The sequence below is a fragment of the Centruroides sculpturatus genome, unplaced genomic scaffold (genome assembly GCF_000671375.1).
Source record: "Centruroides sculpturatus isolate CEXI.00-Female unplaced genomic scaffold, Cexi_2.0 scaffold927, whole genome shotgun sequence".
Classification (NCBI taxonomy): domain Eukaryota; kingdom Metazoa; phylum Arthropoda; class Arachnida; order Scorpiones; family Buthidae; genus Centruroides; species Centruroides sculpturatus.
The window spans coordinates 90,981-106,987 of NW_019385272.1; the positions used below are offsets into that span (position 1 = coordinate 90,981).

General features: G+C 29.1%; 2 protein-coding genes across 2 annotated transcripts in view; both read right to left on the reverse strand.

Annotated features, from left to right (window-relative positions):
• Positions 1-16,007, reverse strand: part of LOC111637012 — a 74,135-nt gene that overhangs the window by 43,561 nt on the left and 14,567 nt on the right. Inside the window, exon 2 of the mRNA XM_023382415.1 lies at positions 3,435-3,495. The gene's annotated coding sequence lies outside the window, so the exon portion shown is untranslated. The remainder of the gene's footprint in view (positions 1-3,434; positions 3,496-16,007) is intronic.
• On the reverse strand, positions 9,076-11,520 carry LOC111637009 (histone-lysine N-methyltransferase SETMAR-like). The gene has a single exon (XM_023382413.1). The coding sequence runs from the start codon at positions 10,244-10,246 to the stop codon at positions 9,176-9,178; it is 1,071 nt and encodes a 356-aa protein (XP_023238181.1). The 5' UTR covers positions 10,247-11,520; the 3' UTR covers positions 9,076-9,175.

The following is a 16,007-nucleotide window of genomic DNA, read 5'->3' on the forward strand; positions in this document are numbered from 1 at the left end:
AGAGATAGTAATATTATTGCAACTTGTAACAATTTTTCTCTGAAATAATGGGCTAGGCCATAATTTATTATATAGGAAGCTTTATCTGGACACAATTGAAATTGTTTGGCTATAGCACTGTCAGGGAACATTTTTTTGAAAATGTTTTTAATATCAGAACATGAATTGAGTGACATCTTTTTCTTTACAACTGCCAATGCCCAAGTTATCTCTGCTTTTATTACATCATCTTTTATCACAAAAGATGTCAATGATCTGCTAAGAAATGTTGATTTGGTAAGAGACTGTTCATTAGTGATCTTAGATCTATCATTCACAACAGAAGCCGTTTCACACACATTTTGTTGACTATTAGAAGAGTTTGAATTTGTTAAGGTTAAAAACCTTATCAGTGAAGTTTGTTCCAATTTCAATCTTTTTATTTCAACATGACAAACTATTTGCATGTGATACTAATGCATACTTTCCATTATTACTTAATGAGAAAACTTTACAACAAATGCAGCAAAATGCTTTTGTATCATCATCTTTTACAGTTCCTAACTAGGAATTGAATTCCAGATGAATAGCTGGATCCAGTCATTGGAGATTAAACCTCATTTGTTTCTGTATCATTATAATTTAAGAATGTAGAAAAACACAAACCTTGAATAATAATATTAAAAGACAGATGAACCAAATCAGATAGCAAATTTGTAAGACTTTTGTCACAACACTACATAAAATATTCAAATGACATCCAATCCGCATCTGCATATATATTAATTGAAGTAGTGTTGCCAACTCAAAATTCAAATTTACAGATAGACATTTTAATAAAAATACCTAAATCTTATTGTTTCCATTAGAATTGTTTGATTTTTTTAGCTGGACTATTCATAAATCCACTAAATCTAACAAAAAAAAATTTGCTGATTGGCAACTCATTAAAAGATAAAAAAAAACCTGTTCCATTGCTGCCATTTTGATTTTGGTTTTGGTGTAAAAGGCCAGAGTTTTAATAATTAGTTTTAACAATTTTTATTTATTATTTACTTAATTTTACATAAAATTTCATCTTTGCATAAAATTTTCTTAAGAATGCAGACAAAATTTATTTATTTTAACCCTTAATTACAGTTCTATAATTATTTATTGCAAACCATATTTCTCACTTTTATAGCAAATTTTAATTAAACAAACTAATGTTTTCAGATATCTTAAATAGCCTTCCTCAGGTTTAACATAATTTCAAACCTGTCAATTAGAACATAAGATCTGAAACTTCAAGTTTCACTTGTGTGAGATATGACAACTCTATCACCTTTATTTTCCCAAAGAGAAAGTTAATTCTCCCAACACCAGGAAAGTCAAGGGACTAATAAGTATGTGGAAAACATGGTACAGACAGACAAAGACACCTCTTTACCACTTAACCTGTTTATTGTACAAATATGTTTACAATATAAAGTTGTCTTCGTTTTTCGTCTAAAGTTCATAGCAACATTGGCAGAATCCAGAGCAATGTTCAGTGAACAATCCAGAAAGTAAAATTTATTCAATTTCTATCAGATGTCTAGCACTAATGTAAATCACTAGTGTTTGTCCTGAGTTGGAAAAGTCCTCCTTTTGAAAGGCAAATGTTAATTAAAAGAAGGAAAAAGCAGCAGTGGCAGTGAAATGGCAGAGAGGAAATGCAGGAAAAAGCCAATGACTGAAGATGACTGGTGGTGATGGCTATGGAAGAGATGACTCTCGACAGCCTCGTGTCCTTGAGACACCGGCTTTTATCACCTTCCTGTCCCTCGATCATTTCCTGCATTGGTTTCAGACCCTCACCCACACTTTATAATGGGGATCTAATGGTTTCTCTGATTTACTTACGTCAATCAAAAATCACAGTTTGCAGGAGAAGTCATCATTGTTTTTCAAACAACGAAAAATCTGACCCTAATCCAAATGATCGATCTTGGGAGCTGTACCATCTAAACTATTTCTCAAGTTTCTATAAAATATTTTTGTTCACTCCTTTTTTTCTCTAATTAAATTATTTTATATTTTCCTATTTTAGTGAGTTTCAGGACAATTCCGAATGTCACACTTGTATTCCTATGACGTCGTAGTATTATGAAAATTGGGATTCTTAAAACTTATAGAATTTAAATAAAATAAAATAAATACAGAAATAAACATCAAATGAAATTACAATTATATGTTAATAAAATATAGAAGTTCAGTACATAAAATCATAACTACAAATCTCTTTCTTTTGCAACATAACTATAAAAATTGTTTTAGTGTTATTTTGCACAATAGATAATCAAATTTATTTTAATTTTTTAGTAATTTGCCAGCTTTTTAAATTTTAATTATAAGCAAGTTAACATTGGTTAAACTATTGGATTACCCATTGTTTTTAAAACTATAACTACAGTATATCTATTACAGGTATGATCAATGTTGCCAGTTTTTAAGCCCTAAATTTGTCAAAATCAGTGATATTTGTTACCCAACGTCATTTCTGTTAAACTAATTATTAAACTATGTATCAAAGTGCAGGAAATTAATGGAAGAGAGAGGGAGAAATATGTTTGCAGTACAGTACTTTCAAGGAAAATTGTAACAACAAATGTAAAATGATCATGCCAACCACAAGTCAGAGCCAGCATTTTACTGTAAATGTCGGGTACTTTTTATAATTTTTGTTGTGTAGTAATGTTTCAAACGTAAAAAATGATTAAATTATAAATTTTTACTGATCTATTTAGCTATTTTGAAGTGAACATTCTAATAAATTATGCTTTCAACTTTTAAAAGTTTGCAAACAAATTTTTAGTTATTTTTTATTCTAATTAACAATTTCATATTTTTATAATTGCTGAATTATTAAAATTAAAAATTAAACACTATTACATAAAAGCAGTTTATCCTGTTATTAATCCACAACTGTAAAATTATATGGCTTCAGAATGGTGAAAAAAGCCATTTCAAAACGAATTCTGGTATATTTTCTTAATAAAGATTGCAGCATTACTTCTTGCCGCCTGCAGATGGCTACGTTTGGTCAGCCATATTCAGCAAACAAAATCAACAAGACTGCTAAGGAGACAAATTCCCTGACTTTTTGACAATTTTCAACAAATTTCGACTTTCCATGACTTTTTCCGAACACTAATGAAAATCCCTGACTTTCCAGGTCCATAGGAACTCTGTAAATAAATTCTTGTAATCAATAATTCTTGCATAGCTGTTGCTGTTCAAAATATTTTCCAGGAGTTGTATATTTATTTTCATGGAAAGGGTATATCAATTATCAAAACTTATATAAAAAAATGAAATACATAAAATAATTAAAAAATCATAAATATAAAACAAAAAGTTTTAATAATCATACTTTATTACAATTATTGATAATATCAAATAGTAAAAGAACATTTTTTAAAATTTATACTTACAGATGTACTAAATCATATAACGCAATGTACGTCACTTCAAATTAGATTTTTAACATAAAATCTGAAACGATTAATTTTATTTAAAATAAGTCAAGTAAATATATCATTAAAATCAAAATACAAAAATAATAACTAAACAGTAAAAAATTTCAATACAAAACATGAAATGAGTGAAATTTAATATTGTACAGTAGACCCCCCTATAACGCTTAGATACGTTCCACGCTAACCGAAAATTACGTTGTAGGAATGATTAAATACATGAGCCAATCGCAGCCCGATAGGTGGGAACTTTACGGACTAAGGCTGTTTGAAAGGTTTTCTTCTATAAAATTAACCAATTCTAGACTAATTCGACTCAACATTTCCAAAATATGTATAATTTTTTGGGAATAATCCGTATAAACTATGCTATAAACAAAAAATTATAGGATTACTTACTGAGTGTGTACCGTTCGACTACGCCGTTGCTTAAAGCTGGTTTTCATCGCGGAACAGCACATTAAACGGCGGCCGCGATTTCTAATAACGAATTTTTCGCATAAAAATAACTTGACCTTTGGAGACATCATTAATATAAATAATTTTTATGGCCGTTGAATAAGAAGTGTTTCTTTCACAAGAAATGTATAAAATTAGTGCTGTATTAGACTTACGGTACCTAATTTACATACTGTACAGACGATAATAAACTCAACTTACTAGCCTAAAATCTCCGTAGCGTGTTGCCAGGCGGCAGAAAGCATATATATAATTATAATAAAGTTACAATAAATTAAGTTAATATATAATTATATATACAGTACCTAATTTATATATAATTTATATATAATACTAAACAGACGATAGCAAACTCAATTTAGCCGCTCTGTAGCGTGGCGCAGGGTCGGAGGAAAGTAGTTCAGCTGCTCATCCACTATTGGTCCAGACTCTATCAATCTTGTCGCGAAACGACGTTATAGGAGGTATTTTATACGAAAGTTTCTACAATTTTTTCGCTACATTATAGGAATTGTCGTTATAGGAACGTACGTTATAGGGGGGGTCGACTGTATTATTATTTCTGAAAACATAATTATTCTAATAAGAGCATATATATTTGACTATTGTTTATTTTCAGCCATCTTCAAGTAAAATGTCAAAATTTTAAAAACTTTTCTCAAAATTAAATATTTATGAAATTTAATTTAAAAAGTTAAATTTCTTTATTTTATAATAAATAAACTATTACAGAATTCCATTGTTAAACACCACATTCTAAAAGTACTCACTGCTCTTAAAGAGTTTAAAGAAAATTTATTTAAATGTTTGATCATTTAAAATCACTCTCAAATGATTTTTAAATACAAAATATTTTATAAATAAATTTGAATTTAAAAGTCATTCAAAACAAAAATCATCTGCTTTCATATTTGTACTATTTCTAAAAATGAATCTAATTAGAAAATATTTGAATTTTACATAAATTAATTTTAACGTATGCAAAATCAGTTTGAATATTAATATCTTAATTATTATATTAATACAGTAGAGCCTCGAAAACTCGGCACTCCGGATAACTCGGCCACACCCTGGCAGGGCAAAAAAAATCCTTAATTAATTAATTTTCATGATAAAGACAGCTTTATGCTCATAAAGTATTTTTCTGAGGTCTGTCTTATCAGGTAAATTACTGTACAGTGTATTCATTAATTTTCATTTTCATGTAGTAAAGGCTCTATGCCTTCATAAAAGACATACTCCTTTGTTTAAGGATATTTGGGCAGTTTATTCTTTGTTGTATTCTCAAGCAAACAATACATACAAGTATAGTACAGTATTTTCTGAGGACTCCACACTCGTACTTATTTTTTTAACGCCATTCCCGATAACCCGGCATTTTCACAAACTCAGCCACCCTTCGGTCCACATTAGGCCGAGTTTTCGAGGCTCTACTGTATTTATAAAATTACCTATATTATTATTAAATAAATTCCTAATAGAAATATTACATAGAGAAATGACTAAAGGATTTAATAATTGATTGATAGATTATTAAATCTATCAATTACTACTTAATACTCTACTTAATGCTATTATGCTGTTTTGTGTTTAGATATAAAATTGATTGATAGATTATTAAATCTATCAATCAATTTTATATCTAAACAAATAACAGCATAATACAGTAAAGTCCATTTATTCTCATCACAATATTGTTATTAGCTGCTTAATGTTATCAGAATTAGTAAGTTCCAAACATTAATATGCTTATGAAACTTCACTTATAGTAATCAGAAGTTAATTACACTTATCATTACCAGGTAAATAGGCATTTTTAAACTGTCTTTGTGCACTATCAGTCACATAATGCAGCTGATGGGAAGAAAAGAAGCTTAAAAATTCCTATTTATACAATTGTTATCAGTCTTAGTCTATGCTATAGTTAATGTCAATTGTTTTAATCATTATTTGCTTACAACACAAGTGTAAATTTCTCACTTTAATAATAATATCCTAGATGTTATTTATAACCCCTAATGCTATATACAGGAATCGCACTGCATAGTGTCAAAATCGCCAGTTGGCAATATTTTTATTAATATGGCGGTAAAATCCGTAGTTCACTTATTTCAACGTTCAGTGTGAAATTGAATCATAAAGCACCCTCTACTTAATGCTAACAAAGAGAGGGCCAGACATTTGGGTCCAAAAATCTGGTGAGCATGTAGCCTTAAACACAAACAACTCCTTGCCCAAATAATAGGACCCACTTCTCAAGCGTTTCCAAAAAATGGTGAATGGTGAGGATGTGGAAGAGTTGGTGAATGATCACAGTGAAGAACTCATCACTAAACAGCCTAGAAGTGCAACAAATGACAGATGAAGAAATTGCTTCAGATGAGGAGGGACAGGGGAGAATGTGCCTGAGATTAAGGACATCTCTATGTGGAGTAAGGTACAGGGGTTTGTGGAGAAAAATTAACCAGACAAAAATGTTTCAGGCTGTGTCTGTAACTTGTTTAAGATAATGTCTTGCCCCATTTTCGGCAAATCTTAAATACGCAGCAGAAACAAACCTCTTTGGACAGTTTTCTTGTGTGACATGGGTCCACTAACTGAAGCTGGTCTTAATGCCAAAAGACCAAGAAGGGAAGTGACCCCAGATAGTGCCTTGATATCTAAAGTTCTTATGGAGGGGGTTTTCCCTTACAAACAATAATACTGTAGCTCTCTCCCCTCCACACAGTCTTCCATATGCCAAGAGAAGTTTTCAGAAAGGTCAATGCCATGTTAAATGTTTATTTATCCTTTATATTATATCATATTCATTTTATATTAATTTCTTATTGTTTTTAGTATTAAACACTGTATTTATTCTCTATAAAATGTGTTTTTGGTATGTATTTTGGAGTGTCTACAACGAATTAATTGGATTTACATTGATTCACACGGAAAGGATTGCCTCGGTTTTTGTTGGTTTCGGATTTCGTCAATTGTTTTTGGACAGATTAACGACAAAAACTGAGGTATTACTGTATTTGAGATACTGAATATTTCATTAATAAAAATTAACTTTGAATGGGCTACTATATAAATACTTCTAATACTGTGCCATTCATATAGTCACAGTAACATATCCAGAAGTACACAACGAAGGAAAGACAGACTAACTCAAAAATTAGAAATATTTGAATAATTAATAGGTACCATTTATTAATACTACATGATAATTATATTTTAGATGGTCTGGTAAACCAATTTGCCATTGTAAATGTTTTAGAAACAATGTTTTGAAGTTCAAAACAATTACTGTATATTTCAATTTTTTGGTGTCAATAAGAATCCCCCTTGTGAACCCACCACTGCATACACATAACACCACTAGTTTAATTTATGAGAAGGAAAAAAGCAGACTAGACCCTAAATGTTTTTGAATTCTTGTTTTCTTACATAAAGATCTGCAGTAGGTGAGAATGAAGAGTTTTATTTGTTAATCTATTATAACTGAGATAAGAGTACCTTAAAAAAGACTAATCTCACAAGTCAAAATTAAAAGTTTAAAATTTTATCTTGTAAAATTTAGGAAATTGTTTTATATTTTTACTTATTGTATTACTTTATTAATATATCAAAATAAGTAAAGCAAGTTAAATAATAAATTATTAACTAAATAAATTATATAAGATAATTTAGTTCACTAATTATCTTATATATTATAATTATCTAATAATTAGTGAACTAAATTATCTTATATAATTTAAGTATTTGATATAATAAGTATTTGGAGTATTGAGATCTGGTTAACATTCAGATTTGAAAAAAGCAATATTTGCTCATGTCTACTTTTCATATATCTTATATCTCAAAATCTAGTAAAATTTAATAATTATTATGTTAGTACACATATATATTTGATAACTGGTAAGATAGCTGATGTTATATTTGCAAATGTAAGAAATAAAGACAGAACAATCAGCTTTAAAATGAAACACACTTAAAACTTCATTGACCAGATGATGAAGGGGGTATATTCTTGGATATTCAAAAACTATAGATAATAGCATTTTCATTATCACTATCACTATTAGCTTTTTATTTATTTGACATTATAAATTCAATTAATGCATTTAATTACTATATATGCATTTTTTGCTCTAAAGTTAATACCGTGTGTTTCTATTTAGTAGCAAACCTTTCTTCTTGAAAGCTGAACTGAAAATGGAAAAAGGACAAGGCTACATATTTTCCTTCCATAGAACTAATCCTTAATGACTACAGTTTCTTATCTTGTATTACTAAACTGTTTCAGCCGATTGCAGAGACAGAGTTTACGTTAAACAACGTTTATCAACAGAACGGTGAAAAGTTAATACTGTGTGTTTCTATTTAGTAGCAAATCTTTCTTCTTGAAAGCTGAACTGAAAATGGAAAAAGGACAATGCTACATATTTTCCTTCCATAGAACTAATCCTCAATGACTACAGTTTCCTATAGACAGCCTATAGTTTCCTATATACAGCCTATAGACGTTGGCCGGCTGAACCGCGGTTTAAAATGCGTTGCAAAGACGACAATCATCTATTTCTGATCGTTCTCTAGACAAACTTCAGCAAAACATTGGCTCTTACTTACTTCACTATTACTCTCCTGTTTTAGGAGTCGTTCGGCCAATCAGGTTATTTGTTTGTGACGTCAGAAATGGTCGCCAGCTATATTCCAAAAGCTTCCAGAAATAAAATCTTAAGGCTGTCAAAACCATTGTTCATCAATTAATGACAATCCTTTTCCATTTCAATATTTAATTTCGTCGCCAATACGGTTTAAAATATGAACAAATCCATATTTAGAAAATTTATACCAAATTTGAAATTCATCTTCAGAATAGATTTTTAAGGACATCTTATTCGACATCTTATTACCGTCGAAATGAATAACTTTAAATATTTAATATTAATATTACATTTTTTTATATCTATAAACAGATTTCTGTAATTATTAAAATTGTCTCGTAACAGTAAAATGACTGAAATGCATTAACGTTTTATAACCGACACGATACTCGAATTGTAAATAAATGCATCTGATTTAAATTAATTGAAGTTTTAAGTCTTCACCCATTTGAATATCAAAATTGGAACATTTAAAACAAATTTAAAGTACGAGGCGTGTTTTTAAAGTAAGTACCGTTTTGAAATATAAAAAAAACAAGCAAACATTTTTAACAAAATTTTTATTTATGTGAAAGTCCATATTTTACACTACTTTTCTACATAATTCCCATTAATATTGAGACACTTATCGTATCGTGGGACCAGCTTTTGTATTCCATCCTCAAAGAATGTTGCCGCCTGATGAGACAACCAGTGCAGAACGGTCGTTTTGACTTCGTCGTGATTGTTATGGCGCTGCCCTGCCAGATGCTTCTTCAAATGCAGAAACAAATGATAGTCACTCGGCGCTAGGTCGGGACTGTATGGAGGGTGGTCTAATTGTTCCCAGCCAAATGATGTGATTAGGTCTTGAGTTTGATTTGCCGTATGTGGACGAGCATTATCGTGGAGCAAAACGACACCCTTGCTCAGTAAGCCCCGCCTTTTGTTTTGTATTGCACGGCGCAGTTTTTTTAAAGTCTCGCAGTATGCAGCTGAATTGATTGTTTCACGATGAGGCAAAAAATCAACAAGCAACACTCCGTATCTGTCCCAAAACACCGTGCACATGATTTTCTGAGCAGAAATTGTTTGCTTGAACTTGACTTTCCTTGGAGATGATGAATGTCGCCATTCCATGGATTGTTGCTTTGATTCCGGTGTAACGTAGGCTACCCACGTTTCATCGCCTGTAACAATACGACTTAAAAAATCATCTCCTTCGTCACTGTAGCGCTCAAGAAAAGTCAATGCACTGGCCAAACGTTTGGTTTTGTGCTCCTCCGTCAACATTTTCGGCACCCAACGGGAACACAACTTCCGATAATTTAATCGTCCGGTCACAATTTCATAGAGAACACTTCTTGAAACTGCAGGAAACTCTTTAGATAAAGATGAAATCGTGAATCGTCTGTTCTCTTTCACTCTACAGTCCACTTTTTCAATCAAATCGTCGATAATGACTGAAGGTCGCCCACTTCGTTCCTCATCGTGAATGTTTGTGCGGCCATTACTAAAGGCCCTAACCCATTTTCGTACCATTCCTTCACTCATAACGCTTTCACCATAAACTTCACTGATTTGGCGATGAATTTCAGCCGCTTTCGAGCCTTTAGCACTGAGAAAACGAATAACGGCACGCACTTCGCAGTCGGCGGGATTCTCAATGAGCGGCGGCATTTCAATAACACACAAACAACAGTAAACACAGTCGACTGGCTCCGTAATGGCGTTTGTGGCTTCCCAACAGATGTAGGTACACAGCGCGCATGCGCTAAGTGCCGACTGCAGCGCTCCAGCGGCGTTATATTAAAACGGTACTTACTTTAAAAACACGCCTCGTATTTAATTTTGTTGTTTTTGCTCCAAGCAATTAATTAATGAATAATTTTGTCGATTCGTACTGTTTACAACATTTATGAAAGGAACAATATCTGTTTTTATCTAAACTTTTCCACGAACAAAGCTACCACTTGAATTGAAAAGCCCTCTAAACCTGCTGTCGAGTGAGTCTAGAAAATAGGTCAAAATAACTTGTTTCTAATCACTGTCTACATTGTGGCAGGTGAGAAACGCAGTCTCTGCAATGAAAGTTTTCTGAACAGCGGTTTACCCTATCCGTAAACCGCCGTTGGTCTCTAAACGTTGTCTCTGCAATCGGCTGTTTAAGTTTAATTTCCACATAATCTATACTTTTCATAGAAATATTTTCTATAATTACACACTTAATTCTAATTACTTATAAACTAAAAATCTGCTTTACTATGTTTGTTTGTTGTTTAAGTTATGACAACACAACACTTGTGTGATCTGCCTGGGGAGGATGTCTTCCAAGAGATCTTTTAAAGGAAAACTGGCCCCCCTATTTAGGCATTACAGATGTGGAGAAAACCTGGAAAACTCCATGTGGCCAGCCCGTTGAACGAGGCACAAATCCACGACCAAAATCCCAGTATTCAGGGAACGAAGACTGCTTGACCACTGGTGGACCGCTTTACTATGTTAAAAGTTACTCATCAATCACATGTATGTTTATAATGGAGTAAGGAAGTCAAAGTCTGAGCATTATTTTCTTTTCAGACTTTTTTGTTTTAAGGATGGATACTCCTAAGAAATCCCAAAATATACTAAATTCAAAATTAAGACCAACAAATATTTATTTAGATTAGTGACTGATCTCATAATGCTTAAATATGTAAATATGGTAGTGCAGAATTATACTTGTAAGCAGATAAAAGACAATACACTCATTCAACAGTGTGTGAAGCTCCTGAAAGAGACTGCCTTTCTTGAAGTGAATTGTCTGGCATTCTTTTGATAAAGCAATCAATTCATAAGAGGTGTATTTTTTGCTTTTTATTTTTGATATTGGTGGAGATTTAATTAATTGTAAATGTTTTCATTAATTATTTTTCTACTTAATGTATTAATGATATCTATATTCTACATCAATACAAGCATATAAAAATGTAGAAACTCATAACACAGCACAAAATAGATAATAGTCATTTGTCAATTATGAAAAATTTATAGCAAGTATTCAAATAAAAACTTGCATGCTCAATGCACTGTTTAATTAATTAATATGTTGTTTTATAATTATCAATTTATCAATCAAAGCTTTATTGTACTAAGGAAAAAAATCCTTGTTACAGGTTATTTTATATATGAAAAAAAACCGTAGTAGTTTGTTCTACATCTTGTTGTTTTTTTTTTAAACAAATAATTTTAGCAGAGATAGAAAAAATATACATAAAAATGCTATATTTGCATAACATTAGCTAAATATTAATTCATAACATCATTATCAAATATATTAGAAATCTGGATGAAAGTTATTTAGTTTATACATATCATTTTTTAATAAATTTCCAATTCTTAACATAATTGTTTTATAATTATTAATTAATTAATATCAAACAATTTTCTCATAGAGAATATGTTAAATAAATTTAATTGAAAGTTACAAAGAAAATTTCTTTCAATAAATTTATACTTATCACTGTGAATTCAAATGTGAATTTTTTTAATGATTTAATTGAAACACAATTTAAATTATTGTGTTTCAAATACAAATGATTTGTATGTTTATTTGGCATAAATGGGCAAATAGTTTAAAATAATAATATGTTAAAGTTATATAGATTGTTTTTGGAAAAATTGGCTTTATGAATATACAAATGTCTACAAAAAATTATCAATTTTCACAAATAAGTCAATAATATATACATTTGAATTTATTAAGTTTCACATTTCAAATTGCATTTCTATAATTAAATAAGCAGTAACTTTTTTTATATACTAATTATTTAACACAATAATAATAATTTGTAAAAATGAATAGCATGAAGAAATTCCCAAATTTACTGTTTTGATTAAATTAAACCACAATATAAACTTTTTCATAATTAAATAAAAAAAAATACAAGTCTTTTTTTTTCAAAAAGTCAATCTTTTGAACATTTTCAAGATATCCATTCCATCAACAACAAATTGCATTCTACATTCCAAATATGTAATCATTCTACTTTAACACAACTGTGTCCAATCTAAATATACAGGTTTTAATTTGTTCTTGTTTGGCTAATCATAGTATGAATTGCCATTTCCTGGTTTAGAAAATTATTTTTTCATATTTTATGCATACTAAAAATTAATAATTTTTTTATATTTCATTTTTTCTACATGAAAAAAGGTTTTTTCAGAATTTAACTTATTATAATTATGCAAATTAATATATTCATAAATGTATCATAATAATGTTTATTTTTCATAACTTACAACATTTTTTTAAAAACTATTTGTAAAGTGCCTAGTTTATTTTTATTGACAAACAAAACTAAAAATATCAGTTTATAAATATATTTCAAAAATTATTTCATAAAATGCCTAAATTTATATTTTAAAATAAATATTTACATAGAACAATATTTCTTACAAGAAATGTATTGAAAATTTTAATATTGATAATAGTTAATATTTTCCAGATTAAGAATTCATTCTAGAGACAGAAGCAATTAGGATATAAAAAGCTAAATTTATAATATTTGAATTTTAGAATGCAAGAAATTATTTCAATCATTTTTGTAAAATATTAATTTGGTATTAAGTAATATAGTCATATACTTTAATAAATTATTTTATTCTGAATCTTACTTATACATGATTGTATCCTTATGATCAACTATTTAATCACAATTTACATTTCCATATTACAATATTACATTAACAATACTTTTAAAATATTTCAGAAAGTCGTTAGAATGACTTTATGAATTATTTTAAAAGTATTTCTAAACAACAGGTTTTTATATCCTGTAGACCTAAATAATTGTTAGGTCTGTAAAATACTTGTTTTTTGTATTTTATACCTAATTTAATAAGGTATAATTGCCTAAAAAATTTGCCAAGGGCCATCCATAAATGATGTCTGCACTGGAAAGAGGAGAGGGTTATGAAAGTTACACAAAGTTGGACAAGGGGGGAGGGGGATTGAGCTTCACTGGATATCCTTTTTTTCCCATTAAGTTTTGTACAGTTTACACATTTTATTATATTTATTTCAAATTTTCTTATATATTTCTTTTTTGAATAGATTTTTTTTTTCAAAATACCTGTCTTGAGCTGCTAGCAAGGGAACTGTAGAATTTTCATTTTTAAACATTATTAGAAAATCAACAATATACTGTATTGTAATGTTGGCCTAAAAATCTTTAAAAAGTTGGTACACTATATGATAGCAAAATCTCTACAAATCCTAAGGAATTTGGGCTATTTAATTCCTGGATGGTATGAAATTTGCAGGTTTTCAATTACTGTACTACTGTACAGTGCATACAATTATATAGAGGGCTACCTGTCTTCTGATTGGAAGACTACTACTTGAATCCAGTATGGGAAGAAAATTCTTAAACATTTAACATATTTAAGTAGGCTGTGATAAATTTATGTACAGTATTTGCATTTTCTGTTAAGATTGTATCAACAAATCTTTGAAAAGAAAATTTAATATTAAAATAGCATAAATCACAAAATTAATATAACCACAGGGTATAGTGGATTATTTCATTATAAGAAAATTCACAAAGAAATCATTGATATGTTAGTCAAATAAAAGTTTAATGCTTATAAGCAGATATTGAGCTCAAAGTTTATAAAAGCCCAATATAATATGATTCAACTCAATGTAATAATTATTCAATAAAAAAATATATATATACATCATTAGTTATTCATATACATTTATTTATTTGTTATTTAGCAATTAATTAACAAATAATTTTGTACAGTCCTTATAAATTATTTGAGAGAGTAAACCTGTTATTTTCAAAACTGAATATTAACTATGTCAAAATAAAATGTGTAATTATTTCAGACATTATTATTCTATTTTAACAGCTATTTCTGAGAGTTTTGAAATAAACTGAATTAATTTTACAAACTCACTCAAATTTTTATATTTTTTATCATCTAATATTTATATAGAACTGTGCAAAAAATATAGTCAACCACTAAGACAAGCTAATTAATTTGCTACATACTATTTTAAATCAGAATTAACATGTAGAAAATTATATATTAATTAAAAACAATCATTATTTTTAATTTATCTTCTAATATTTAGATATGCACTAAGAAAAACATTACAAACTTTACAGTTAATTTATAAAATCATTAACAGCTTAAATTTAAATTAGGAATATTTAATTATAGCTGCACATATTTTATCATCAATTATAAGTTTTTATTATTTTTGAGATTACAATATATAATATATTGGATATATTCTAACATCAAAGTACATTCAATATGTTACAGCCACACTGCTTTTCATTTTAACAATTTTCACTGAACATTATTTTGTGATTATGTTTGTTCATTGTCTATTTTAACAAATCAAAAATTAGTATAGTTGTAGAAATAAATATATCTGCTTTTTTAATGTTTTTAGAATTATGTCTTTTTTTTAAGAAAAGAGTAGTATTTCAAGTAAACTTATAAAAAATTACACTTATTTTACCTTCTCTTTTTTAGGTTTCAGTTACAAGTTACATCCACAGATGCAATGTTCTCTTTTTTAGGTTTCAGTTACAAGTTACATCCACAGATGCAATCCACAGATATATTTCCTTCTTCCATTACAAACTATTTTGAGCATGCTTGTACAGTATTTGTATCAGCAAATTAACCTTTATATATTTCTACTTAAATTAGATATTACATCTAAAATTAATATATTTGAAGGTGCAGTACTATTAAATATATTTGAAAATTAAATACAAAATATTATATATCAGGAGTGGGAAGCAAGAGTTCAGTGGGAGTCGAAATGTAGGTTTTGCAAAATGAATGGGAGCCGCAGTTCTGTACCGCAATTTTATTATATAATATAAATATAATATAAAACAAATATTGAATTTTTTTAATAATAAACACATTTTCACAAAATTGTGGAAACAAAATTGTAAAAATAATAATAATAGAAAGCAGAAATTAACATTTTCAGCAAGAGCCACATGTAACTCAAAAAGAGCCACATTTGCCCATGTCTGCTATATATCAATCTAGTTACAAGTATGTTATAGTTATAAAAACTGAAACAAAATATCAAATCTTAAAGATCAACACATTCACAGTTTACAAAATACATGCTTCATGTATAATAATTTTCCTAAAATTAGGTCACTCTTATTTCATTACTATTCCAAAACATTATACAGTAGAACCTCGATTATCCGCCCTAATTGGGGACTGGGGTTGGTCGGATAATTGAAAAGTCGGATAACCGAAAAGTATGAAAAAATCCATTATTAGTGTAGTATATTATTATATCCCATGTAATTAGTATATTAGTATATCGCTATTAACCTATTTTGCGTTGAATTTTCATCGATGTTAAGCCTAACAAAAATTTTTTAAAATAATAATCGTCGCTATTGTA